At 39.2% G+C, this 27744-nt stretch overlaps 2 protein-coding genes and 1 long non-coding RNA gene across 4 annotated transcripts in view; 1 reads left to right on the plus strand and 2 right to left on the minus strand.

Annotated features, from left to right (window-relative positions):
• On the plus strand, positions 1 to 4301 carry LOC121695546. Its single transcript, XM_042076506.1, has 5 exons — positions 1 to 178; positions 1992 to 2303; positions 2626 to 2928; positions 3403 to 3526; positions 3604 to 4301. The coding sequence occupies exons 1-5, from the start codon at positions 130 to 132 to the stop codon at positions 3638 to 3640; spliced, it is 825 nt and encodes a 274-aa protein (XP_041932440.1). The 5' UTR covers positions 1 to 129; the 3' UTR covers positions 3641 to 4301.
• LOC121695544 overlaps positions 4282 to 27744 on the minus strand; it is a 24480-nt gene continuing 1017 nt past the window's right edge. Inside the window, exons 2-8 of one of the 2 annotated variants that reach the window (XM_042076504.1) lie at positions 27490 to 27624; positions 15505 to 15834; positions 14537 to 14812; positions 7867 to 7971; positions 6397 to 6450; positions 6048 to 6085; positions 4282 to 5318 (exon numbers count right to left, since the gene is read on the minus strand). In XM_042076504.1, the coding sequence (XP_041932438.1) occupies positions 5253 to 5318; positions 6048 to 6085; positions 6397 to 6450; positions 7867 to 7971; positions 14537 to 14812; positions 15505 to 15834; positions 27490 to 27624 (1004 nt within the window). In that variant the 3' untranslated portion in view covers positions 4282 to 5252. Of the gene's footprint in view, positions 5319 to 6047; positions 6086 to 6396; positions 6451 to 7866; positions 7972 to 14536; positions 14813 to 15504; positions 15835 to 16094; positions 16246 to 27489; positions 27625 to 27744 lie in introns of those variants that run through there. The other variant, XM_042076505.1, reaches the window with a different exon arrangement.
• LOC121695549 lies at positions 19410 to 21634 on the minus strand. The gene is made up of 3 exons (XR_006026106.1): positions 21542 to 21634; positions 20386 to 20426; positions 19410 to 20280 (listed from the first exon to the last, which is right to left on the minus strand). It is a non-coding gene; the product is annotated as an uncharacterized LOC121695549 (long non-coding RNA).

Consider the following 27744-nt stretch of genomic DNA (forward strand, 5'->3'; position numbering starts at 1 on the left):
TCTCTCTCTCTCTCTCAGTCTCTCTCTGTGTGCTTGTAGAGGAGGCTAGAAAGGCCAAGTGGGACATGTGTCCATCATCACATTAGCTGCGTCTAAGTTTCACACACTTTCACACACTTGACACTCACCATGCATCCCCTCAGAGTCCTGTCCCTCAGCTGCATGTGGAGCTTGACAGGTAAGCGAACTTTTTTTATCCCATTTGTTCTCATCGCAGCTCCCACACCCTGCACAACACGGCTCACGACTGTACAGAATGAAATGCCCGCACTCTGCTAAAAACTCCCGTACATTTATTATGAGCTGCAACGTTTTGACTCGGCTGGGTCTTCCTCAGGTAGGTTTTTTGACTGAGGAAGACCCAGCTGGGTCGAAACATTGCAGCACATAATAAACATATGGGAGTTTTTAGCAGAGTGCGGGCATTTCATTCTTTTTGAGTTCTAGTTCCATTTGCCCTGCACCTCACCAGTGGGGATGCGCACACCACTACAACTACTCTCATGCCTGTGTAGACCCATTCAAGTTTCCAGTTGAAATGTTCAAAACCAATGTATAGATACTCTGAAATGAAAATTAATCGGACTTTAGCGTAATACTTTAATTCAAAATGTCAACTTTACAAATCTTTTTCTTGTGTGTCCCCATGTTAACCTTACCTCAATGTTGTTTTCTGTGCCACTGGAAATGCCTGGAAATGTGGGAGAAACATGGAATCATAAAAAGAAGTGTTTTTGTCTTTTTTTAACATTTTTATAAAAAATGGTGTGTCCAAAATTATTCATACCCTTTTTTACAATCACTGGAAACATCTGTATTTGCATTTACAGCTCTCAAAATGGTTCATATAATACCTACCAAGCCTCTCCATGTCTCCAAAATGATTCTAGACTGCGCCTTTTTAGCAGCAACCCGGGTTTTGAGGCAGGAACGATTATTTGCCATCACTCTGGCCTTGTGCTTACTTTTTTGACGGACTGAGGTCTCGACTATGGCTAGCCCACTAATGTTGATATTGTTCTCTGATATGTGTTGCTAAAATGTTGATATTGTTCTCTGTTAACCATTTCTTGCCTTTTTTGGCTGTATGTTTTGGATCATTGTGTGGTTAAATGGTCAAATGCCGCCTATTGTGGCATGTCTCTCGGCACACTGACTGATCTTTTCCTCCAGAATCTTAATGTAGCCTCTTGTTTTAGCGTTTACTCTTGTATTGCCCTGCTTTTCTTTTTGTCTTGAAGGACAATTCACTAATAAATGTTCAGCCCAAAACTACAAAAACTTCAAAGAGAAATGGAACCGTGTGAGCTGAAAGGAAAAAACGTACCACATCTGTAATTTTGAAGTCTAAATTTGTTTTTTATTGCTAATTGCTAATCCCTAAATGATATGATACTGATGAAAGGGGCCACAAAGTATACAGTAATTTGCCATGTATTAGCCTGCATTGTGTATAAACCACAGGGCAGTCTTTTACGCAAATTGCATTTGTGTATTAACCTGAAGAGATTTAGCAAAATCAGTGTATAAACGTTTGTTAATAAATGTGAAATTACGGTATACATTTCTTATTCTTTTTCTTTCTTACTCCTCTTACGTCAGTAAAATTGTTTCAGAGTAACCATATTAGGCCTACTTTAACTTTGTCTCCAGTAAAAAACAGTTTGCCATTATTATTTATTCATTAAGCAGATGCTTTCATCCAAAGTGACTTACGTATGTCAATTATATTACAAGGCCTAGGGCCAGTCTCCATAGAGCAACTCAGGGTTAGATGCCTTGCTGGAAACTATGGAAACCGGAAATTGAACCCACAACTTTTTAGGCTACATCATGCTAGCCCAGCTCCTTAGCCATTACGGTACCACCACCCCATGTGGTGCTGTAACTTATTGAAACAAACGAATGAATGAATGACACATGGATACTATGAATTTACCTCTGCACTCTACTCTGGGAAATGATAGTTTATTCATCTCCTTATCTCCCAGTTGCCGTGATGGGTCAGAATCTCACCCAGTATCCCCCAGCGATAAAGAGCAGGATCAACGAGACAGCGAGCCTCTATTGCCAGGTGCTCGGCATCGTCTCGTTCTGCTACACGGTCGCCTGGATGAAACTGCACCCCCATAGCGACACGATGGAACTCTGCAAGAACATCCAAATGCACATCGATGTCGAGAGACAGTCCTGCCGAGCAGACATCCTTAGGGCAACCACAGAGGATTCTGGGACATATTACTGTGCTGTTGTGTACAAGGAAAGATTGTTCATTGGCAATGGAACAGTGGTTGTTGTTGAAGGTACGAGTAGGAGCGACTGAGAGTTTTTGTTGTTGTTGTCCAAGATATCCCATACACGTTGTTCAACACGTTGTATATTCCCATATACATTCACATTTAATATTGGTCATACTTTACTTTGATAGTCGTTCACAGACTATCTACAGATGCTTACATTATCAATAAACTACCTGTTGACACTCTGTTGACTAAAATGTATGATTAAAGTAAAGGTTATGGGTTGGATTTGGTTAAGGTGTTCAGTAATTCTTCAACAGCAAATACTACATACAAAAAGTATTCTGTGGATAAATACTGTGTATGCTCTTACGTATTTTTACAGGCCAAGACAGTCCCTCAGTTGAAATTGCATTGACTGTCCGCCACAGAAACGATTCGCTTGCTGTTCTTACTTGTGTGGTCACTGGCGTCCACCCATCCCAAGCGCGTGTGTTCTGGGTCCTTGAAGACGTGAGCGAGGAGAGGGGCCAATCTGAGTCTGTCTGGACCAATGGCAGCTTCCCACCCTCTGTATTCACGCGTAACCAAGTTGTAGTGTCTCTCCCGGAGTTCGGATCGGGAGAGAAGCACACTTGTGTGGTGGAGAGCAGAGGGATGAGACTCAATAGAAGCCTCACGTTAAGTGGTAAGCCAAAGCTCCAATCAGTTAAAATCAAGCAGGACTAAATATACATTGAATATTCCAATTATGTCTTGGTTATCTTTTATTACATTATTATTGATTCTCAGAATGTCATACATGAAAATATGTGTGCACCCAGTCCTGAGTTGAGCACAGCTGAAAGACAGATAAAAGAGAACTTGTCTGATTTTTGTCAGATCAGGCAATATTTGTCTTCATCATTATTTAGTTAGTGAGCATACTGTACTGTATAGTATCTATCTAAGCCAAATTCCAGGCGATGTTCCATCGTACTGGCAATAAAGCATTGACTTGACTGATTGAGAAACTAAGTGAGTGGATGATTGATTGGTTGATAGATTGGTTGGTTCAGTGACTGGTCAATTGGTTAATTGATTGATTGGTAAATTGATTGAGTGTGTGAGTGAGTGAGTGATTTTACAATTGATTGATTGACTGATGCATTTTCTTATTTAGATACTCAAGACATATGCCATACTGCCAGTGTACATAGAATGCTGGGGATTGCATCAGCTCTTTTGCTGCAAATGATGATGGTTGCCATGGCACAGCATATCAGGAAGATCCTAACAGGAAGCAGGTCAGTGCTTTTCAGAGGAAAGACATTTATCCTGTGTGCATCAACTATGAATTCACATTGCTATTTTGCTTCAACAGCTGGTCAGTGAGAAGTATGTCACATAGAACTGGATGAAGAATGAAAAAAATGCTTGATCATCAAATCTGAAGTTCACATAGAAGTTGTGTTTTGATCACATTATATATCATACAAAGCATTTCAACATCTGACTCAACCATAGGCCTTGTGACAAAGTGATTAGCATGTTAATTCTTGTGTGTCCAGCAGATGTCAGTGTTTTTTGCAAACATTCCCACCAACTTCACAAGTCAAACTTGTTTTCTTTCTATTTTTGGCAGTAATATGTTATGTTATGTTATACCACTGTATTGAGCCTAATTCAATTAAACAGCAACATGAAAGAAGGTGCCTGCTCGACAACCTCAGTGAAATGTTCTTCAAAGCTGTTTTGTTGGTGATGTTTTTTGCCCACAAAGGTTGATTTGTTAATGATTTTGTTTCTGACCATGAATAGGTTTGGTTGTTGATTGGCTACTGTGTGAAATCTGTCTATAGGACTAGGAATTTAACATCTTTCATGTGTTTGAAAAAAAAAATGCCACTGACATTACCTCTGTCCATAATCGTGACACTTTTTGATTTTCATACTGGAACTCATCAACTAGAATTCACATTCAAAATGTCTGGCTCTTGATTTATGTGACATTTGAACGTCAGTTTATGTAAAGACTACAGTGCAATAATAGGCAACAAAATAAATCTTTGATACTTTTAATACAGGTGTTCGGGTCTCTGATGTGTCTAACTTTCAAATCTATCTAGTTTGTTGTTGTGTTGTTAAGCATACAAAACACTGAGGCAGACCGGCAAGTATTATGATTTATACAAATATTACGGCATACAACAGATAAAGCGCAAATTTAAAAAGCAAGCTAAAACACAAATGTTTTGGGGTCCAAAAATAAAAATGGGGGGGGTTTAGACTCGACTCCTTCTTTAAAAGCACATTAGGTCATTCCCCCGCCTCTAATGTTAGTCCAGTTTTTTGCTCCATTTCTCACATCACTAAATCATTTTGTTGTTGTTGTTGTTGTTGTTGTTCCGTCTACCCATCTCATATGAGCAAATATATGTGTATGTAGATGTGCACATTCAGGCAACCTGCAGGTAGAGTCGTGTTCAGAACTGAATGTAATATCCGAGGTGGAATATATTCAGTGAAGACGTTTTCTCCCTACGTCAAGCAGTTGAGACATAAATTTATTGGAGAGTCTCAAACTTGACATACGTGTGCTCACAGGCATCTTTTGTGACTGACAGAAGCAAAACTACACCTACCAATTACCATTTTACTATGTGTTTTAACCAAAGACTTTGAATTCTGCATACGTTCGAAAATGGCTTTTGGTTGGTTAACAATGGTATCAATGCTGCAAGCTTTGCTAGATACACCTATACCTCATTCCTCATGCCTCATCATAGTTGTCATCACACAGATATGATAACTCTATGCTAACCCTCAATGCTGTACACACATCAGTCAGCATAGGTATTGGTAGTACCATAGCAAGGACCAAGACTCTTCTGCACTCAAAAAAGGCAAAACTGTTGGTCTATAACAGGTATCAAAGTTTGCTTTCCGGATAACAGGAAAAAGAGTCACATATTCATCTGATCCACTCCATTCATCTGAACTTTGCATTGGCTGAGGTGAGTTCTTGCAGACCTACTGAACTCTCGCTCTGGATGCCTGTTCCAAATGGATTTGATCCAAAGTAGCATACTGCACCTCCTATGGATACAATCACACAGAAATGAAAAATATTTTTATTATCATCATGTTTTTCACAATAAGTTGAACTGGACAAAAACATTTCAAATTATACAATATTATTCCATATTGATTATTAAGTGTAGTCATTCCATATGAGAACCCCTGACATACAAACCAGTCACGAGCATGACACTTCAGAGTGTTATCTTTCATTTGTGACCATGATTATGCTTCTACACCAAGGGGTATGCATTGTGGGTAACCAAAGGTATTATGGGGAGTCTTCATAGTGCTTTTTGCAAAACATATGGACATACCTACAAATAATTGTGTGAACTATTTATCTCTTCTTCTATATTGATCTACTTTTACACACAGCTTCAAAAGACCTAGTGCTAGGACTCATTTGTGTTTTTCAAGTGCCTCAAGTGACTTAGAGGGCTGAAATGTGGTTAGTTGATTGATGTTTGTAACCCGGTAGAAAGAAAAAACAATATTCTAGCCTCTGTAACTCAAGTACTTCACACAAATGTTCTGCTTGTTTTCCAAGACACTACAGGGTCTCAGCTTTCTAAAGAGGTCAAGCATTTGATGGTAGGCCTAAATAGGTGGAAACAGTGCCCTTTGAAGTAGGCACAGTGTGATTTCGGAGGAAAAAGCGTATCTCATATGAAGTTAATCTCATTGTCAACTAAAGTTTCAGGGTATCAGTCAAGGTCCTCTATCCCTTGTGTGATGTTTACTTACCATTTCGGACGATCTTATGTCATATCTTCCACGATTGCCTTGGGGAAAACACAGAGTAGGTGGTTCTTTTACATACTGTACATGAGATATGAGCACATATGCCCTCTTATGCTGATACCAACAACCTAACTGCATGTCTCACATTTGCATTCAAGGAGTAACACATCATCCAAACATTTACATCCAAAACAACCAGCTTTTTCTAAAATGTTATATGCCATCAATTCGATATAGCGCTTAGTGTAATTGAACTCAATCAAGTTGTCATGTAAATGATTCTACAATACAACTATGCATAACTCATAATAACCCCTTGCCGTATCACACTATTTTACAGAAGACTTCTTACCATGATCTGGCCCTCTGTTTTCAGCCCGCCGACCTTTACCTCTAACCTTCCGACCTGTGAACAAAAAGGATGTCATTACTGTCAGCATCAAAGTCAGAGATTTCACAAGAAGGCTGCAGAATGTGTCAACATGATATTGTAATGAACCGAGCCTAGCTGGTTCAGGACTGTGAACTCCCATAATGCTGTGCAATGCGTTCATAAATGTAGGTCTTTGATTACTTGCAATGTTGGTTATGTTGACGCATTGTCTTGACTTGTCTTGTGGCTGTGTGCTAGTTGCTAGAGTGCTTGGTACCAGGGTCAACTAGTGTGTGCTGCCAGCACAGCCTGAAGCAGAGGTTCAGTGACAAAAGCATTCTATGAATTGTAATTATATTGTTACATTGTGACGATATCATTTTAAAAGGCTAGCCTTTTAAATAGCTCTTCAACAATTTCTCAGAATTATTTTTTAAAATTAAAAATCATGCAAAAGGTATTTTTAAAACATTATTGTCTATGAGACAGAGTTGGTTTGATGTCATGAAGTAGGATTGTGGCTGACCCCTCCCACCCTGGACACAATTTCTTTGAACCACTCCCCTCCACCAGGTCCATCAGGACCAGAATCTCATGGCACAAACTCAGTTTCTTCCCGACTGCAGTTGACTTTATCAACAAAGCGCAGGTCCCCCACTGTCACTGACGCTGACTCTTAGGCCTGTTTCACACGGGTCCTTGGCTTGAACGTCGCGTGTCTGTTGCATGTTAGTTGTGTGGCACCTGCATGGAGTTTTCTATGTCTTTGCCTACCAGAAGTGTGTCTGATGCGGTGCTGCGACGGCCTCTCTGCCCATTACAATGTCTCTTGTTCTCACGTCATATTTTTCTTTACTATTTTGAATGGAAACGCTTCCAACACGCTTGCATGTAGCGTGAAAAATAGGCTTGGCATGTTGCACAATTGGTTTCATGTGACTTGGTCAATTTGTCAGAGAGTGTAATGGATTTAAATTTTGAGAAAAAAAAAGCTAGACAATCTTTTTTTTTCTTTAAAGGCAAAATTGGATGTAAAAGTCAAACCTTGAAGGCTTCAATATGAGGGAAGGAAGTCTCCATGATTTACAGTTGATTTACTGTAAGTTTGAATGTTAAATGCATGTTAAACGTTAAACTAACTTGACCATGGTATATTACAACTCATGTCATAGACTTGTAAGATCTGATTATAAAGTCAACATCATTGATTATAAAGTCAAGTAGTATTGACTATCTATATTCTTGGGCACCCCTGAGTGAGTGTTGCCATTGCCTTCCTCTGTATGTCAACAAATGACAATTGCCAACGACTTGGCAACCAACATTTATCATAATACCCAATCTTTCTGTAAAATAATTGTTGCAATGAAAACAGAAACTAAATAAAGGAATACTGCTACTTGTGAGGTGATATCAAAATGTGATGAGTAGCACTACTGCTAAACTTACTTTGACAGAAAATCACTGCAGAGAAGATGGCCATGGCAATAGCAAAGAGTACTGAACCGGAGACTCCATAGAGCAGGTATGAGGAGCACAAAGACGAGTCTATATCTATATAGGAGAAAACGTGAGAGGATACATGCCATTAAACTCTTCTTCTTCGTGACATTTTCCTTTAAAATGCTTTTAGTGACTGAAGTGTATTTTAAATGTGTAACCTGCTGTATTTATTCTATAAACTCCACGTGGGGCAGCCGTGGCCTACTGGTTAGCGCTTCGGACTTGTAACTGGAGGGTTGCCGGGTCGAACCCCGACCAGTAGGCACGGTTGAGGTGCCCTTGAGCAAGGCACCTAACCCCTCATTGCTCCCCGAGCGCCGCTGTTGTTGCAGGCAGCTCACTGCGCCGGGATTAGTGTGCGCTTCACCTCGCTGAGTGTGTTTCACTAATTCACGGATTGGGATAAATGCAAAAACCAAATTTCCCTCACGGGATCAAAAGAGTATTTATACTTATACATAATTCTGTTACTTTAGTGTAACACAGATTATGCGAGCCGTGTGATATGGCTAACCAGGCATTTCTATATTTCTAAAACGACTCAAAGAAGAATTTTAATATGTTCACATATGGAGCCAGGGAAGTGTCATTGCAAAATGTTATTTTTTATATTGAGAGAATGAGCACTTATTATGACCGCCGCGCAGCGAAGTCAGATTTTTTTTATTTATTATTTATTTATTTATTTATTTTTTCTTTTTCGCATGCCCAAATTTTCGTCAATGATTCCCGGGACGCTGAAAGACCGGGGTACACGAAACTTGGTGGGCATGTAACCCCACATGGATAGCATGGAACCATCGTTTTTCGTTTTGATCTGTAGCCCCCCCGCTGGACTGGACCCCCCCGAAAGGAGGGTAGGGCAGACACAGTTTTCTGTGAATATCTCGAAAACCGTAGGGTTTAGGAGGACCATTTTTTTTTTGTATGTTGATCTCAAGGGGCCATGTCAACCCATTCCATAACCACTCATATCATGTATAGCGCCACCTAGTTAAACACAAAAAAGTAAAAATGAGGTGTTGTAATTGAAGGTATCTGTGACCTAACATAGTCAAAACTGCACGAAATTGGAAGTGTAGGATCATTATGACACCCTCTGTATGCACGCCAAGTTTTGTGGAATTCCGTTCATGGGGGGCCACACAATAAATTAATTTATGTTACTATACACCAACTGGCCTGTAGGTGGCCGGAGACAGTTTTCTGTGAATATCTCGAGAACCATCGGGCCTAGGAGGTCCACCTTTTTTATGTATGTTGGTCTTAAGGGGGCATGTCAACCCATCCCATTACCACTTATTTCATGTATAGCGCCACCTAGTTAAAAATTAAAAAGCAAAAAATGAGGTGTTTTCATCTCAATATCTCTGGCTGACAAGGTCAAAACTGCACGAAATTAAAAGTGTAGGATCATTATGACACCCTCCGAATGCATGCCAAGTTTTGTGTACTTTCGTTCATGGGGGGCCTTACAATAAAATAATTTATGTGTACATTTAGTGACGTACACCAACAAGGATTCCTGGGACACTGAAAGACCGGGGTACACAAAACTTGGTGGGCATGTACGCACACATGCACACAATTCAAGAATTTTTCCCGTCATCTACTTCCTGAATTTTTGGTCATTGATACCCGGGACACCGAACCACCAGGGTACATGAAATTTGGTGGGTATGTAGCCCCACTAGACTTTTACGGAAAAATGTCATTTCGTCCCCGGGGACCATTTACCGCAGCGAACATTTTACTGCAGGTACGTTAATCTTGTAATATCAATAAGGACCTAGGTAATGTTACCGTTAGCGTTGGTTGAATGATGGAGGCCCATTTGATTGATTGCATTTGTAGAAAACTATAAATGCGGTTATACCAAGCAAATTGATAGCAGCACTGTTTGTATCTTTCGACTGTCATTTATTGCACGTGCTACAAAATCATTCTGTGCAATGGAAGATTTACCAACGTTACACCGGTCTGATACAGTTTTGCCTATACATGCGTGAGACTGAGACGCCTGTTTATTTTGTTTTAAGTGCGTGCAGGGTGTGAGAGGGGAATCGATGTGCTTTGATTCCAGCTTGGTAGTTGTAGTCTGTGAAATTAAAAAGCACGTGTGTGTGAAGTATCCAAACAATGACACCTTCATTTCATTATGGCTGCTTTAGCAACACCTTAAGCTACTGTGTAGTGGGTCCCAACATGAATCAGCCTATATTTGCACGAACAATAACCGACAAAAGCTCTTCAACTTTGGCCCGTTAAAATGTGTATGAACAGTCTAGCGACGCATTTCATCAAGGCCCAATTGGACATGTCAGTTATTTGCACCACTGGTTAGATGTAAAACAGCATTTCGTTTCAGACTACTGTTACTTAATTTGTGCATTAACAATAACGTTTCAGACTACTGTTACTTAATTTGTGCATTGACAATAAAGTATTACATGAACTAAAGATGACTAAAATCTTATGTAGAAGAAGAAACATTCACAAAAAATCCATCCATCCAAAAATGACCTTTGTTTTTGATAGCTGTTGAAAACGGCATGGAACTGACAGACATGTTTTTGTTTATAAATACATAAAAAAACTAGATGTACCGCATAGCGGTACAAAATATGACCGCCGCTCAGTCCTGTACATCCGTTCCGCGAAAATAAATCACACTTCAGTTTGTCTCCATATTTTACTCCATCCCCCACTCTTGAAACTTTTGTGTATGCTTGTTTGGCATGCCTGAGTGTGTGTGTGCGGCTGCACAGAAAGTACCCTACTGGTGCTGAAAAGGTGAATAGATTGTAGAATAGCCAAAGAAGATGCAGAATTGTTATAAAACCTTTAAAATCTCTAAACAATCACAAGTAGGGCAGTTCATCACAGTTCATCCATTGCAACTGGATTGATGAAAGGTCACTTACACCTGTAGGCTACATTGTATTTGGGAAAAGCAAAAGGTATCAGCATAATGTTATTTATTTATTTATTATTATTTTTTTAATGTATTTTTAAACAAAAACATCTCTGTCAGTTCCATGCCGTTTTCAACAGCTATCAAAAACAAAGGTCATTTTTGGATGGATGGATTTTTTGTGAATGTTTCTTCTTCTACATAAGGTTTTAGTCATCTTTAGTTCATGTAATACTTTATTGTCAATGCACAAATTAAGTAACAGTAGTCTGAAACGTTATTGTTAATGCACAAATTAAGTAACAGTAGCCTAGTCTGAAACGAAATGCTGTTTTACATCTAACCAGTGGTGCAAATAACTGACATGTCCAAATGGGCCTTGATGAAATGCGTCGCTAGACTGTTCATACACATTTTAACGGGCCAAAGTTGAAGAGCTTTTGTCCGTTATTGTTAGTGCAAATATAGGCTGATTCATGTTCCCTTGCATTGTTTAACTGAGGTCCATGACTAGTCTGGCTTTCATCAGACCAAGCTCAATCTTTTAAGAAATCAAAAAATAAATAGCGGGCAGATCAGGCTGGGTTCACCCAGCCTAGTCCATAGGCACCCGATATTATTTAATTTTCCGATTGAGATATACACGCTCTGGCTATTCTAAATGCAAAAATGCATCAGGGAGTTATGACAAAACGGTAACTAACAAACTAGATCCTAATAGAAAGCTTCCCTAAGCTACAGGTAGGATTATAAGGTAGGCCTATTTACAACATAAATTGTCAATAGGCTATGCTGGCGACACAAATAAAATCTCCTTTGGAAACCAATGGCTTACGCCTTACAGTATCAAGCGGACTTAAACTGTCATATCGTGGCGAAAAGTTGTAATAACATTCACGCAGCTCCATGAGTCAAGGAAAGCGCGAATGAAGTAGCCACTTCTAAATGGGACCCACTACACAGTAGCTTAAGGTGTTTTGCTAAAGCAGCCATAATGAAATGAAGGTGTCATTGTTTGGATACTTCACACACACGTGCTTTTTAATTTCACAGACTACAACTACCAAGCTGTAATCAAAGCACATCGATTCCCCTCTCACACCCTGCACGCACTTAAAACAAAATAAACAGGCGTCTCAGTCTCACGCATGTATAGGCAAAACTGTATCAGACCGGTGTAACGTTGGTAAATCTTCCATTGCACAGAATGATTTTGTAGCACGTGCAATAAATGACAGTCGAAAGATACAAACAGTGCTGCTATACATTTGCTTGGTATAACCGCATGTATAGTTTTCTACAAATGCAATAAATCAAATGCCTCCATCACTCAACCAACGCTAACGGTAACATTACCTAGGTCCTTATTGATATTACAAGATTAACGTACCTGCAGTAAAAACCAAGCATGTCCGATAAACATCCTCAGATGTATTTCGGCTTCAAGAAGAAATGGGAATTACACTTCATGTGAACATCGTCCTATCCTTATTAGATGTTCGCTGCGGTAAATTACAGTCCTTGTATGAAGAGTCCATTGTTTTTTCCAACCCACTTTTAACTTCCAACAAAATTACGTCTCACTGCAACGATGCGCCATCTAGTGGACAAACGACTACTTCTCGCCAATACTGAAAATGCAGCCATGATGATGATGATGAATATTTATTTTGGCTTTCTTTTAATCCTACTGATTTTCATTTTTTACCGGGGGGGGGGGGGCAAATCACAAATGAGTGATAATGAGCCAGGTTGATGTGGGCCCTTGAGACCAACATACCATAAAAGATTCACAGAGAACTGTGTCTGCCCTACCCTCCTTTCGGGGGGTCCAGTCCAGCGGGGGGGCTGCAGATGAAAACGAAAAATGACGGTTCCATGCTATCCATGTGGGGGTACATGCCCACCAAGTTTTGTGTACCCCGGTCTTTCAGTGTCCCGGGAATCCTTGTTGGTGTACGTCACTAAATGTACACATAAATTATTTTATTGTAAGGCCCCCCATGAACGAAAGTACACAAAACTTGGCATGCATTCAGAGGGTGTCATAATGATCCTACACTTTTAATTTCGTGCAGTTTTGACCTTGTCAGCCAGAGATATTGAGATGAAAACACCTACTTTTTTGCTTTTTAATTTTTAACTAGGTGGCGCTATACATGAAATAAGTGGTAATGGGATGGGTTGACATGCCCTCTTAAGACCAACATACATAAAAAAGGTGGACCTCCTAGGCCCTACAGTTCTCGAGATATTCACAGAAAACTGTCTCCGGCCACCTACAGGCCAGTTGGTGTATAGTAACATAAATTAATTTATTGTGTGGCCCCCCATGAACGGAATTCCACGAAACTTGGCGTGCATACAGAGGGTGTCATAATGATCATACACTTCCAATTTCGTGCAGTTTTGACTATGTTAGGTCACAGATACCTTCAATTACAACACCTCATTTTTACTTTTTTGTGTTTAACTAGGTGGCGCTATACATGAAATGAGTGGTTATGGAATGGGTTGACATGGCCCCTTGAGATCAACATACAAAAAAAAATGGTCCTCCTAAACCCTACGGTTTTCGAGATATTCACAGAAAACTGTGTCTGCCCTACCCTCCTTTCGGGGGGTCCAGTCCAGCGGGGGGGCTACAGATCAAAATGAAAAACGATGGTTCCATGCTATCCATGTGGGGTTACATGCCCACCAAGTTTCGTGTACCCCGGTCTTTCAGTGTCCCGGGACTCATTGACGGAAATTTGGGCATGCGAAAAAGAAAAAAAAAAAAAAAAAAGAAAAAAAAAAAAAGAAAAAAAAAAAAGAAAAAAAAAAAAAAAATCTGACTAAACCTATATGACCGCCGCTTCGCTGCGCGGCGGTCATAATAAAAAAAATAAAAATAAATAAATAACCTTATGCTGATACCTTTTGCTTTTCCCAAATACAATGTAACCTACAGGTGTAAGTGACCTTTTATCAATCCAGTTGCAATGGATGAACTGTGATGAACTGCCCTACTTGTGATTGTTTAGAGATTTTAAAGGTTTTATAACAATGCTACATCTTCTTTGGCTATTCTACAATCTATTCACCTTTTCAGCACCAGTAGGCTACTTTCTGTGCAGCCGCACACACACACTCAGGCATGCCAAACAAGCATACACAAAAGTTTCAAGAGTGGGGGATGGAGTAAAATATGGAGAATATTTGATTTTATTTATAGACACATAAATATGGAGAATATGTGATTTATTTTCGCGGAACGGATGTACAGGACTGAGCGGCGGTCATATTTTGTACCGCTATGCGGTACATCTAGTTTTACTAAATTGTGGTCTTATTTTACTAGATTGTGCGTTCAATGCAGTAAATTGTGTGCTTGTTATGCTAAATTGTGCACTTATTTTACAAAATATAAAATAATAAAACACTCAATCCATCAAACAAGCAATCTATGTCATTTTTGTGTCTTTGTTGATATCCTGTCATGAGCACATGAAGTAAATCCCTAGCAACCTGCACCGAAATGTATGGCAATAAAGTATTCAATCTTGAATCTTGAATCTTGAATTGTGAGGTGACATTTTTTTCAAACAAGACTGTGGAGGTGTTTTAAACCTTTCAAGAAAGCCCAAGGGGTATGACATGTATTTTTATATTGTTTTTTAAAATTTTGCTGTATTTGCAATTATTGAATAGTGAGCTTACACTGAAGGCTCTTGGAGATGTTTTGGCCTCTGGTTTCCACCGAGCATGTGCACTGGGCTCCAGATTGCCAGGTAGACAGCCAGAGGAGGCCCTGGGTCATCTCCTTCCCCTCCGACCAAACAGATTCCGTCAACCCAGAGTGTTCTTCACCGTTTACAATCCAGGCGATGCGGACCTCTGATGAAGTGACCCCCTCTGCCCTGCAGATGAACAAGGTTGTGCTGCTTCCATTGTCCAAAGACGAGACGATGAGTTCCACGGAGACATTAAGGTTTTCTACAACAGATGTAGGAAATAGTTGTAAATGAAGTAACTCTCTGGTGAAATGTTGTAACTTTATGACATTATCCTAATGTTAAATTAATTTAAATGAATCTATGGTTTAAACACACGTCATTTTACCTCTTTAAGCATAATTACCTATTTAAAAAACAATGGGTGGGTTGCACCAACAAGGATTAAATTAATATTGGTTTAGGCCTAATCAAGGATTTGTAGATCTAGGTTTACTGTAAGTTTAATTTGAGCTCTGTACTTATTTTTAAGCATATTTAACAAATCCATGATTAAAACCATATCCTGTGATTAAAACCTTGACTGGTGGGTTGTACCAACAAGGATTACATTTTAACCTGGATTATCTATTAAACCTAGTAATCAGGTCACTGCCACGTTTAATTGCGTATGATATTTTTAATTTAATTCTGTTATAGATTCATTGTTGAATCGGTACCTCCTACCTCCCTCAAAAATTCCTAAAATATGAGTTTAAAACAGTTGAGCAACAGGATTAAAATAAAATCAGGTTTATGTGAACATTTAAACCATAATTAAAAGGATGGTTTAATTGTAAACCCGATAATTTTTAAACTACGTTTAAAGTTTGGTGCAACTGATTAATGGATCACACTTGATTTATTCCAGGTTAAAACGTAATCCTTGTTGGTGCAACCCACCCAATAACTTACCAGTAACAATGACACTGGATCCATTGCCATGCAGTGCATACCGATCTGGTTTCACCAAACAATAATACATGCCAGAATCTTTCTGAGTTGCACTGGTAATCGTTACTTCACATGCTTCGTCAATTTCATTGGCGTTATCAAAGCTGATGGTTTCCATTTTCCCAGTTGCTGGATGCACTTTTAGCCAGCTGACAGAATGGCAGTAAATACGTTCACCGTCACTATAACTAGCAACACCTTTGATATGGCACTTCAGTATTACAGGTTGACCCACCATCACCTCTACTTTGCCAGGGGTCTGCGTAAATATCTCAGACGAAACATGGGATGCTGAAATTTAGAAATGACATGATGTGATGATATGGTTACTGTCAAGAATGGCTTGTGATGAAATAACTACTATCATATCTCCTTACTTGGTAATTGTCTTTGTAAAACTGACTCACAGAAATAACATACAGTACATAAAAATCAGGTCTTTCACTAGGCCTTTACCATATGTAAATGTAACTATAAAAATGTGAAAAAATTATGTGCAGACCTCTTTAGCATTAGAGATTTAAAACAGAATAACATGAAAGAAAACTTACTTTTTGCAGAGAGAAGAAAAAGCAGCATCCAGATGCACGAGGTCGTTTTGCCAGGTAGCATCATGTGTCCCATTTTTTGTCCCGTTTGTGCTGACACAGTCAAGCTGTGCCCTTTGTGTTCTCGCCACAAGACGACTGATGTTTACAGGAAACCGTGTCTTGATTTTCAACTATGATATTTCCATTGCACATGAATGACCTACATTGAACAGACGCCCAATCCAACTGGAGTTTAGGCATCCCAATGACACAGAGTGCAGTATATTTGGAAGATTATCTTAAACATTTTCAACTCATTTTCTTTGGGCGCTGAAGGTGATTACATGTAAGATATGGTTTGCTGGCCAACTACATGCCAGCACAGTTTTAGAATAGGTTTATTTTCTCAAAACCATGTCGAATATAGCCTACAGTGAATCAGACTGATTTTAGGCATTCACAATCTTCACCAACAAGGAAATGTGTTGGCTTACACAGCATATTTTCCAGTGCATGGGTTCAAAGAAGAATGCACAAACCAGGTCAGATTTGAATGTTACATAGCCCTGTGCCTCAATCAGGTAAAAGCCATGCTCGTTTAAGGTCATATTTGGGGGTCAACAAAGTAGCCTTTTCTGATCATGTTCTTCTTTGATTTTATAGACTTATTTATATATAAAATATAAGTATATACTTATAGACTTAAACATATGTAGGGTTGGTGTGTATGTATTCATTCAACCTCTTCATTAAATATATGGTTTATTATTTTTTTGTATGGTGATCTAGTAATGACAAGCATAGAGCATCTCTTTTTTGGGAGGAAAGTTGTTGTTTAAAGATAAGTTTTGGGTTTCACTTGAATTGTGAGTGTTGTATCACTGCATATGGTGCAGGTGTAAAGGTCAAGTAGGTGGGTCCTCTTCTCATAAACGGCTCATGAAGAGCTCCGTCTCACTTTGATTGCTCTAGTTTTGGTCTAACCACGCAGAGTAGAGACGTGTGAGAAACAGGTGAGAGCGAGGGGCCTTGGTCACACCTCTGTGAAAGCGGACGGCTGTAGCTCCTGAGTCGGCCGTCACCGGAAGATCAACCGTCCCATGTGTTTCTTGTTCCACCCCGCAGTTCTGGCCAGAAAGCCAGAGTGTGTGCAACTTCAAAGTTTGAATTTCTGAAGATGCAACTTGAAAGACTGAAATATCAAATACGGCAATACAGATCAAGGATGTCAATACTTGTGCATTCTAATATCCAAACATTTCAACTTTGTTTACTGTCTGCGGTCAAAGTGCAAGAAGATATGCTGAGAACACACAAACACACGCACACACACACACACACACCATAACACCCCGCACACACCATAATACACTCACACACACACACACTATAACACACACACACACACACACACACACACTCACACACACACACACACACAAGCACACACAGGTACATCCCACCCCCCGCCCACACCCACACACACCCTATCTATAAACAGTCAACAGTACAGTCAACACAGTGCCTCATTTGCAAGCCACAGCAACTGCACTGTTAACAACAAGAGGAAATGCATTTATCTGTGCTCTATCAGTGACCTGCGGCAAGAGGAAATGCATTTATCTGTGCTCTATCAGTGACCTGCGGCAAGAGGAAATGCATTTATCTGTGCTCTATCAGTGACCTGCTCTTTAGCTATTCTTCTGTGGAGGTGTTTGGCTGCTCATCCCTGCAGCTCTTACTATGGTGCTCACCGATGCATTGTTACTCCTCTCATCATCTCTCTGCTTTCTGCATCTTCTCCCACGGGTGTTAGAGTAACAGAGGAGGAATTCCCCTTCGTATCCACTTTCAGTTGTACCGGGTATATTTACTTGGTATATTTAGTGCTATGGTGGGCAGTTGAACAGGGTATATTTAGTGCTAAGGTGGCCAGTTGAACGGGGTATATTTAGTGCTAAGGTGGGCAGTTTGTCAACTAAGCTACATAAGCAATACCAGGTCCGAGTGTCATCAATATGAGTTTGTAGGAAAAAAATACACATTGTGTTGCTTTCAGCAGTTTCAGTCTGAGTGGACTGGAACTATAAAGGGCAGTGTGAAAGTTTATACTATGCATTTTGCTTGCGTGGGTTAACAGGATGTATCTTCATGACATCCGTCATTAAAGGTTCTTTCTTTTTATTTGAAGTCAGTCTTGTGGGCCAACTGAGGTCAAGACATTTCCCCTCTGCAGCCTTAAGGATCAAAACTTTACTGCAGAGTCTGTGTGTCAGGAGAAAGGTATTTTAATATTTTAGGTATTTTATTTTTTAGATATTTTAATATTTCATTGTGTATGGCTTTATTAGAGACTGTTTGTTTACTTCCCATTTGTAGTCTGCATTGTGTACAAACAACTGTGTTTTTTGTTTTGTGTGCACACACTGGTATATTTCTTTGAGTGCACATACAGTACAACTAGAGAACCTGAGGAGCAATTTGCAGCAACCAGAATAATTAATTTAGCCATATAGATGTAGATACTGTGATGCATGTGACCCTCTAGTGGCAGCACTTGGTAATAGCACATATTTTGTCTTGTCCCGTTTGAGAGGAGATGAAACAAGAGATGAACCTCAGACCCGAGTGAATACAGCGGCGGTTAAGTCCAAGGTCGCTGTAGAGACTCCAGACTCCTGGAAAGACTGGCAGGAGGGAGACCAGGTGCCAGCCAGGTTGAAAGGACGGGTGACGAGGGGCCACCTCCTGAGTGCTGAAGAGAGGAAAATGTAATCGCCGGCAGTAAGACGTCACCTACGTGAGTGGAAACGGCTCTACGCGTATATGTGTATATCAGGTTTCTAGGCCAAGTATACAAGGAATTTGGTCTCTGCATTTATCCCATAGGTGAATTAGTGAACACACAGAACACACAGTGAACACACAGTGAGGTGAAGCACACACTAACCCGGAGCAGTGAGCTGCCTTGCTACAGTGGTGCTTGGGTAGCAGTGAGGGGTTAGGTGCTTTGCTCAAGGACACTTCAGTCACTCCCACTGTTCACTGAACCCTTCAGTTCCAAGTCCGAAGGCCTAACCAGTAGGCCACGACTGCCCCAACATTCAGTACATGATGAGGTCCTAATGCGAAAGGCCCAGGAGTGGAACACAGGATTGAACCTTTCCCAGATTGTCGTACCTACAAACAAGACCAGGGCCTGCCAGTTTTCCAAATTAGGCCAGAAGGAAAAGAAGGTCCCGTCCGGACAATCCATCACAACCATACTGAGCCTGTGTAAATACTACTTGAGAAAATCTCTATTTTTTTACAAATTACAAATTACACCTCTGCCTGCCGTAATATATTGCTTTACTGGATATGTGTATGGCTTCATTAGAGACTATTTGTTTACTTCCAATTTACAGAGTCTGCATTGTGTGCAAACAACAGTGGGGTTTTTTTTACACACACACAGGTATATTTTTTTCAGTACACATACGGAATGGACGACAACAGCACCTGAGGGGCAGAATTTGACAAAAGCTATACCGGTTAGAAGCAAAGATTGTAGACACTGTTGAGTTCAACAATCAGGAAGTAAGTTCGGCATAAATGGATACAGTACAGTGGGTACTGTGATGCATGTGACCCTCTAGTGGTAACATTTGGTTATAGCACAATATATTCTCATCCTCATGTGAGCGCTTGCTTGTTGTCTATCCAACTGAGCTGACCAATAACAGCCCATGAGAGGATGGAGATGTGGTCGTGTTTGCTATGTATGAGGTCAAGAATGATCTCTCCTTGGTCCTAAAATAAATGCAGACAAAGACATTGTATGTTTTCTTGTAAATGTTGCATTACTTTAATCCTCAAGTTCATGGTTACGGGACAGAGGTTGTAAAACAGTTTAAATCTTTCTTCAAACATCATTGTTGAAATTATTGCTACTGTAAGACATCAGGACAATACATTTGAGAAAAAAAACTAAAAACTCATAGCTTATATGTGGCCATGATATATACTGTACATTGTTAGTGGAAAATATAAATAAAACAAACAAGCAATGAAGCCAAAAGGAAACATTAAATTGTGTCAATAATAAAAATGTACTTCTACTCTACATTTATCGCATTTCATGTAGTTTGGTTTTCCACCTTGTAAGCCTTTTGTCCATCTCTCCTTGGCTTTCTTAAATGAAGGTTGTCCAGACATATTGCACCTCCTGCAAGAAGCACACATAAAAGGTTTATGAATGCTGCTCAAATTGCTGTACAAAGTAGAATATAGGCATCAAGATGTTTAGATGTGACATGTTTACATTACACACTGTGTAAGATGACTTTGTCAAAGTGTCCGCTTCATGTTTACCTACAAGAAAAAAAAACCCATAAAAACATTGTTGTGTCTGGTTCATCTGCATGATTATCCTGTGCATGTTGGGGTAACATTTTAATCCCAAGACATTTACCTGACAAGAGATGTTACACATTGACTAAATATACCTTAAACATCCATCAATTTAATACAATTGTTCTCAAACGAGTTGCTATTCTAAAGTACGATGAGAGAGAGAGAGAGAAAAAAGTCCGCAACACCAGTATATGCTCCAAAGTTATATTTTAATTACCGTGACGTTTCGGGCCAACTCAAGCCATTCATCAGACGTGAGTCAAAAATCAAAGGACACCCATATATGTACAATTAAGTGATCACATGATGTTACACACACATTTTCCAGAAACACCTACATACTCTATATACAAATATTACAGGAATCCAACAACTACAAAAACATGTAAACATGACCTCATTCTCTGTCCACAGGATACACAACGGCCAGATGTCAAAACAGACTGTGCAAAATTGTGCAAAATGTGCAGATTGGCGTCCACTGTCAAAATGTGCAAATTAGCATGTCAGCATTAATCTCATGTTCACTTATAGTAACTATCCATAGAATAAGCAAGTATACACAAATCACATATCACAAATCACCAGCTAGATGTCAAACAAACAGTCTGTGCAAAATTGTGGAAATTGGCATCTACCATCACATTGTGCAAATGTGCATTACTGAACATGTGTTGGCACTTGCTGTGATTGACTAATTACTTGCCTGTGTAACACCACTGTGTGATCATGTGATCACTTAATTATACATATATGGGTGTCCTTTGATTTTTGACTCACGTCTGATGAAGGGCTTGAGTTGGCCCGAAACGTCACGGTAAATAAAATATAATTTGGGAGCATATAGTGGTGTTGCGGACTTTTTTCTCTCTCTCTCATCGTAAGTGTTTTGTCCAGCACCCAGGATCAGATTTGGGTGTGCGTGCGTTTTATCCTCTCTACACTATTCTAAAGTACACAAGTTCAAGCTTCACAAATGCTCGGAATCAGGATTTTTGTCCTCATTATCTCTCACTTGCATCAACATGAATCAACATGCATCACTCTCTATGGTAAATAACAGTCCTACTTACTCTGGTGTGAACCTACAGCCATAGCTACAGCGATTATGAAAAGCCCAACGCCAGTAGTTCCGTAAAGCAGAATCCAACATGAAAACATGCTGCTCCTTGAATCTGCGCAGGACAAACAGGAAATGACTATGGCAAGCGATTTTAACATTTACCCGCTAAGTTTGACTATCTGGAATTAACATTGTAGATATCAACAACGTCTTTCTGACTAGTCGCAATTACATTTTGGATAGTTGGAATTGTCATTCAAGATATCTGTAACGTAATTGTAACTAATCGAAACGTCAGATAGAGATCTCTGTAATTTAGTTATAGGCAAAACTGAATTACAGATATCTGTCATCACGTTATTGAAAACAACATTCAACTCGTCACACATATTAAATGACAATTGCCGATATCTTTAATTCAGTTTTGACTAGGCAGAATGAAAGGTGAAGATATCTCAAACGTCATTATGACTAGTGCAAATTATTGTGCAAGACGTTGCTCTTTAGATCCGTAGCAGAGCCCGTCTACTTATTAGACATTCTCTGTCCATAGGCTAATTTCCCCTCCCCAACATAATCAAAGAAGAAGTGGGCTTATTTCCTTATTTCTATGAATGGAAGAAGCAGTCATGGCTGTAATGTCTTGTTGACATCTAAAATAACTAAAACTCAGGGACACGTGTGTTTTATCGACTCTCATGTTATCAACTGATCTCTTTCTTAGCCTACATAAATTAGTAGGCCTAGGCTAGCCTAATAAATGCACCAGCACCATCTACAGGAAACCCCATTAATAATGGTGTTGGCTGTAGGCTAATCTAAAAAATCAAAGCAACATTGAATCATCAATTCTTGCTGCCAGCTCCTGTCTTGCATAGGCTGCAGCATTAAAAATACGATTAAAAACTTCGCCCTCTGGCTGCTCTGACATGATGCTAATTAGTGCTACAAAGTTAACAGTTAACAGGTGCTATGTGATTTGATGATTTGAACAACAACACGCTCTGCTCCCGCCTAAAGTGGGATGCGGGCCTAATTTGCATAGCAATACAGATATCTCTAACGTCATTTCGCCTAGTCAAAACTCTAATTCAAGATATCTATAATTACATTTTGACTAGGCAGAATGAAAGTTATAGATATCTCCAATTTCAGATATCTCTAATCAAAACTCATTCAAGATATCTACAACTTGATAATAGATATCTACAATCAAATTATGACTATCCCTAACTCCAGTTTGAGATATCTACAACGTCATTTTGACTAGTCATAATTCCATTTACAGATATCTACAATGTAATTTCGCCTAGTCAAAACTTAATTCAAGATATCTGAAAAGGAACATGTAGATATCTTGAATTGAGGTGAATTAAAGATATCTTCAACTGGAGTTATGACTAGTCAGAATCAAATTGTAGATATCTCTAACTGGAATTACACATATCTACAATTCAATTGCAGATATCCGTAATTCACATATAGGATATCTGCAACTGAATTGTAGATATCCGTAATGACAAACCCCATAGAAATGAATGGCAAATGTGACGTCATTTGTCCTAGGAAGAATGTCTTTGTGGATATCTGAAATGACAATTATGGATAGGAAGAATTCAATTGCGGATATCTAAAATGTTCGTTTTGACTAGTAGGCGGGTCAATATAGGGTTCAACGTCAAAAAAATTGATACAAAAGTTTTTTTTATAGATTCTGGTACTGTTGGACATGCTAAATAACATACTAAACATCTAGTAAAATCTGACCTTGGGAAAGGGGTCATTTTCAAAATGGCTGTCAACAGGTTAGAATGGCTATATCTCAATTACTATTCAGCCTACAGGGGTGAAATTGATTTCAAATGATGGTCAAATTAAACAAGAATAGGATTTTAAATGTTAAAATTGAAAATGTTTCAATGCTCTACCTTTTTCAGCCATAAATTAAAATCAATGCGTTTTAATACAGAGCAAATGCAATAGAGGGTTATTAACCATCTCCATGGCATGGAGGAAGATGGGACATGTCTTAACTGGTGTTATTTCTCATCTGCAGGTTAAATGCTTTCAGAAAATATATAGTTTAGGATGTTTAATCTGTTTTCCCTGGACAAAAGAGGCCAACATGTACAGTATCCGCTTTACACTAGATTCGCCTATACAGAATAGAGGGCATTGTATTGTGCATTCATGGAGGAAGATGGGACATGTTTTAAATGGTGCTATATCTTATCTACAGATTATATGCTTTCAGAAAATATATATTTTAGAGTGTTTAATTTGTTTTCCCTGGACTTAACATGCCAACATATATCCCCTTTACACTAGATTCGCCTATACATTATAGAGGGCATTGTATTGTGCATGCATGGAGGAAGATAAGACATGTCTTAACTGGTGTTATATCTCATCTAGAGGTTATATGCTTTTAGAAAATATATGGTTTTGGGTGTTTAATCTGTTTTGCCTGGACAATATACTGTAGGCTAAAATGTATCCCCTTTACACTAGATTTGCCTATACAGAATAGAGGGCAATGCATTGTTCATGGCATGGAGGAAGATGGGACATGTTTTAAATGGTGCTATATCTTATCTACAGATTATATGCTTTCAGAAAATATATATTTTAGGGTGTTTCATTTGTTTTCCCTGGACTGTATATGCCAAAATGTATCGGCTTTACACTATATTTGCCTATACAGAATAGAGTATGTATTATGCTTGGTGTGGAGGAAGATGGAAATGTTATTTTGTTGATTAATGTTATATTTCATGTACAGGGTATATGCTTTTACAATATGTAGAGTAGAGTTTGCGAGTAAGTGGCTGTTTTATGACTTTAATGAACCATGACCCATGTACTGTATAGGCATGCATTGTATATATGTGTACATCAATAATTGTTGGCATCTATCATTAGAGGGGAGCTAATTAAACTGAATCTTAAACTATATGCATTTAGATCAAAAATAATTATTATATCATTATTCATCATCCTCTGACTCCTCTGAAAGGAACTTGTGTGGATTGTCACATTGTTCATTTTGACATGTTCCACAGGCAGCAGTGCAAGGTAATCCATATCTTCTACACGAACAGCGGAGTGTCTTGCAGAAATGCACACAATTAAGAACAGTTGACTGTCTCTGTACTTGGATCTAACATGAAAGAGTATTTGATTGAGGTTGATTCCATTCCATTCGGTAATCAGTATCTGAAAGCTAAACTGAGGTAGTGGTACGGGAATGACATATGTTTCACAGAAGGGAAAGGTTTTGAAGGCATGGTGACACTGAGAGAGAAAACATCATGCATCCTCAGGTCCTACTATAAGAACACTAAAAAAGGTGGAGATGAAGAGTCATCAGTGACCTCTTAATCTGATAAAACATGAAAAACACTTTCCTAGGCTGAATAATGCTTCAGATATAGCCAAAATTAGCCTCTGGTGGCCATCTTGGACGCCATCTTGAAAATGACAAGTCTTTGAAAATGATGAACTGATACTTTAGTCTGACATATATGAATCAGTGACCTTTAAATCTGATTAAACACGACAAACACTTTCCTAGGCTGAATAATGCGTCAGATATAGCCAAAATTAGCTTCCGGTGGCCATCTTGGACGCCATCTTGAAAATTCTAAGTCTTTGAAAATGATGATCTGATACTTTAGTGTGACATATATGACTCAGTGACCGCTAAATCTGATTAAACATGAAAAACACTTTCCTAGGCTGAATAATGCTTCATAGCCAAAATTAGCTTCTGGTGGCCATCTTGGATGCCATCTTGAAAATGACAAGTCTTTGAAAATTATGAACTGATACTTTAGTGTGACATATATGAATCAGTGACCTCTAAATCTGATTAAACACGAAAAACACTTTCCTAGGCTGATTAATGCTTCAGATATCCAAATTAGCTTCTGGTGGCCATCTTGGACGCCATCTTGAAAATGACCCCTTTACTGGGGTCAGATTTTACTAGATTTTTAATATGTTATTAAGTACATCTAAAGGTATCATAATCAGTTGAAAAACCTTTTGTATCAATTTTTTTGAGGTTAGGTGTTTTTTTTTTCATATATTGACCCGCCTATAGGCAAAACTGAATTACAGATATCCGCAATACATATCCAGTCTAGCGGGTAAATGTTAAAATGGCTTGCCAAAATTTGACACAAAATCATGTCAAATATTTCTGTTAGTGTAGATGAAGTCAGTGGTTCATGCCTTAACTGTCGTAGGTTGTAAAGTATATGAAGTCAGTGTTCCTTCTATATGCATTCAGCAGCTGTGCATCGCCACAGAAGATGCCTTGATATTGATTTGTAAGTCTGACAGCCATGTTCATTGATGATAGTTGAAGCTAATTGTTGCGGCAAACGCTACACAACGGGAATGCTTCAGTTACTTGCCCGGTGTAACCTCCCTGTGAATATATCCATTTCTTTCCATAAAACTTGCCAGAAGTCATCATTTAAGGGGTTGTTTTTCAAAATGTTCTTAACAGGGAGCAGGCCCCTGGACCTCCCTAGCTTATCTGGGTTAACAACTTTCTACAAGGAACAGCACAGCTGCTGGAAACATTTCTGGGGAAAATACTAATGAAGTATTTTGAATTTAAAAGACCTGTCAAACCGAAAAGAAGGAGCAGCCATGGGGCCTACTGGTTAGGGCTTCGGGCTTAAAACCGAAAGAGTTTCCGGTTCCATCCCCAACCAGTAGGAAATATGTGGGTGGGGTAAGTGGTTGAGCACTGCTCTCTCATGCCCACATCCACGGCTGAAGTGCGCTTGAGCAGCAAGGCACTGCTCCCCGAGCGCCGCTGTAGCAGGCACCTCACTGCTACGGGTTAGTGTGTTCACCTCACTGTGTGTTTCACTAGTTCACGGATGGGATAAATGCAGAGACCAAATTTCCCTCACAGGATCAAAAGAGTAACTATACTTAGACTATGTTTTCATTTTTAAGTAAACTCTATGGAGAAAAAGCTTTTTGCACATATTTTATGAAACTCTAAAGTATGCTTACACTGAAGGCACTTGGAGATGTTTTGGCCTCTGGTTTCCACCAAGCATGTGCACTGGGCTCCAGATTGCCAGTCAAACTCAGACAGCCAGAGGAGGCCCTGGGTCATCTCCTTCCCCTCCGACCAAACAGATTCCGTCAACCCAGAGTGTTCTTCACCGTTTACAATCCAGGCGATGCGGACCTCTGATGAAGTGACCCCCTCTGCCCTGCAGATGAACAAGGCTGTGCTGCTTCCAGTGTCCAAAGACGAGACGATGAGTTCCACGGAGACATTAAGGTTTTCTACAACAGATGTAGGAAATAGTTGTAAATGAAGTAACTCTCTGGTGAAAAGTTGTAACTTTATGACATTATCCTAATGTTAAATTAATTTAAATGAATATATGGTTTAACCACACCTCACTTTACCTCTTTAAGCCTAATTATGTATTTAAAAAACAATAACTTACCAGTAACAATGACACTGGATCCATTGCCGTGCAGTGTGTCCTGATCTGGTTTCACCAAACAATAATACATGCCAGAATCTTTCTGAGTTGCACTGGAAATCATTACTTCACATGCTTCGTCAATTTCATTGCCGTTATCAAAGCTGATGGTTTCCATTTTCCCAGTTGCTGGATGCACTTTTAGCCAGCTGACAGAATAGCAGTAAATACGTTCACCGTCACTATAACTAGCAACACCTCTGATATGGCACTTCAGTGTTACAGGTTCACAGAAATAAAAATCAGGTCTTTCACCAAGTCTATACCATACATATGAATGTGAAAATGAGAAATAAATAAACAATATAAAAATAAACAATATAAAAATGTGAAATAAAATGATGGTCCAGAAGATACAAAAGAATACAAAAGAAAAGTGCTGACCTCTTCAGCGTTAGAGATTTAATACAGGACAACATGAAAGAAAACTTACTTTTTGATGCAGAGAAAAGAAAAAACAGCGTCCAGATGCACGCGGTCATTTTGCCATGTAGCTTGATGTGGCCCATTCTCTGTCCCGTTCGTGCTGACAAAGTCCCCTCAGCACTCAGCGCTCTCAACACATGACCTATGTGTACAGGAAATCATGTCATTATGATTCATTAACTGTCATATTTCATTTTTATTTTTTTAAATCAGAAATGCAAGAAAAGTTAATGAATTCAGTATATATTGTATACACTTGTAC

This window comes from Alosa sapidissima, chromosome 21, assembly GCF_018492685.1.
Source record: "Alosa sapidissima isolate fAloSap1 chromosome 21, fAloSap1.pri, whole genome shotgun sequence".
NCBI classification, from domain to species: domain Eukaryota; kingdom Metazoa; phylum Chordata; class Actinopteri; order Clupeiformes; family Clupeidae; genus Alosa; species Alosa sapidissima.

Coding starts and splice junctions, on each gene's coding strand:
- LOC121695546 (XM_042076506.1), top strand. CDS start 130: ATGCATCCCCTCAGAGTCCTGTCCCTCAGCTGCATGTGGAGCTTGACA. Junction 179..1,991: donor CTGCATGTGGAGCTTGACAG/GTAAGCGAACTT, acceptor CTTATCTCCCAG/TTGCCGTGATGGGTCAGAAT. Junction 3,527..3,603: donor AAGATCCTAACAGGAAGCAG/GTCAGTGCTTTT, acceptor TTGCTTCAACAG/CTGGTCAGTGAGAAGTATGT.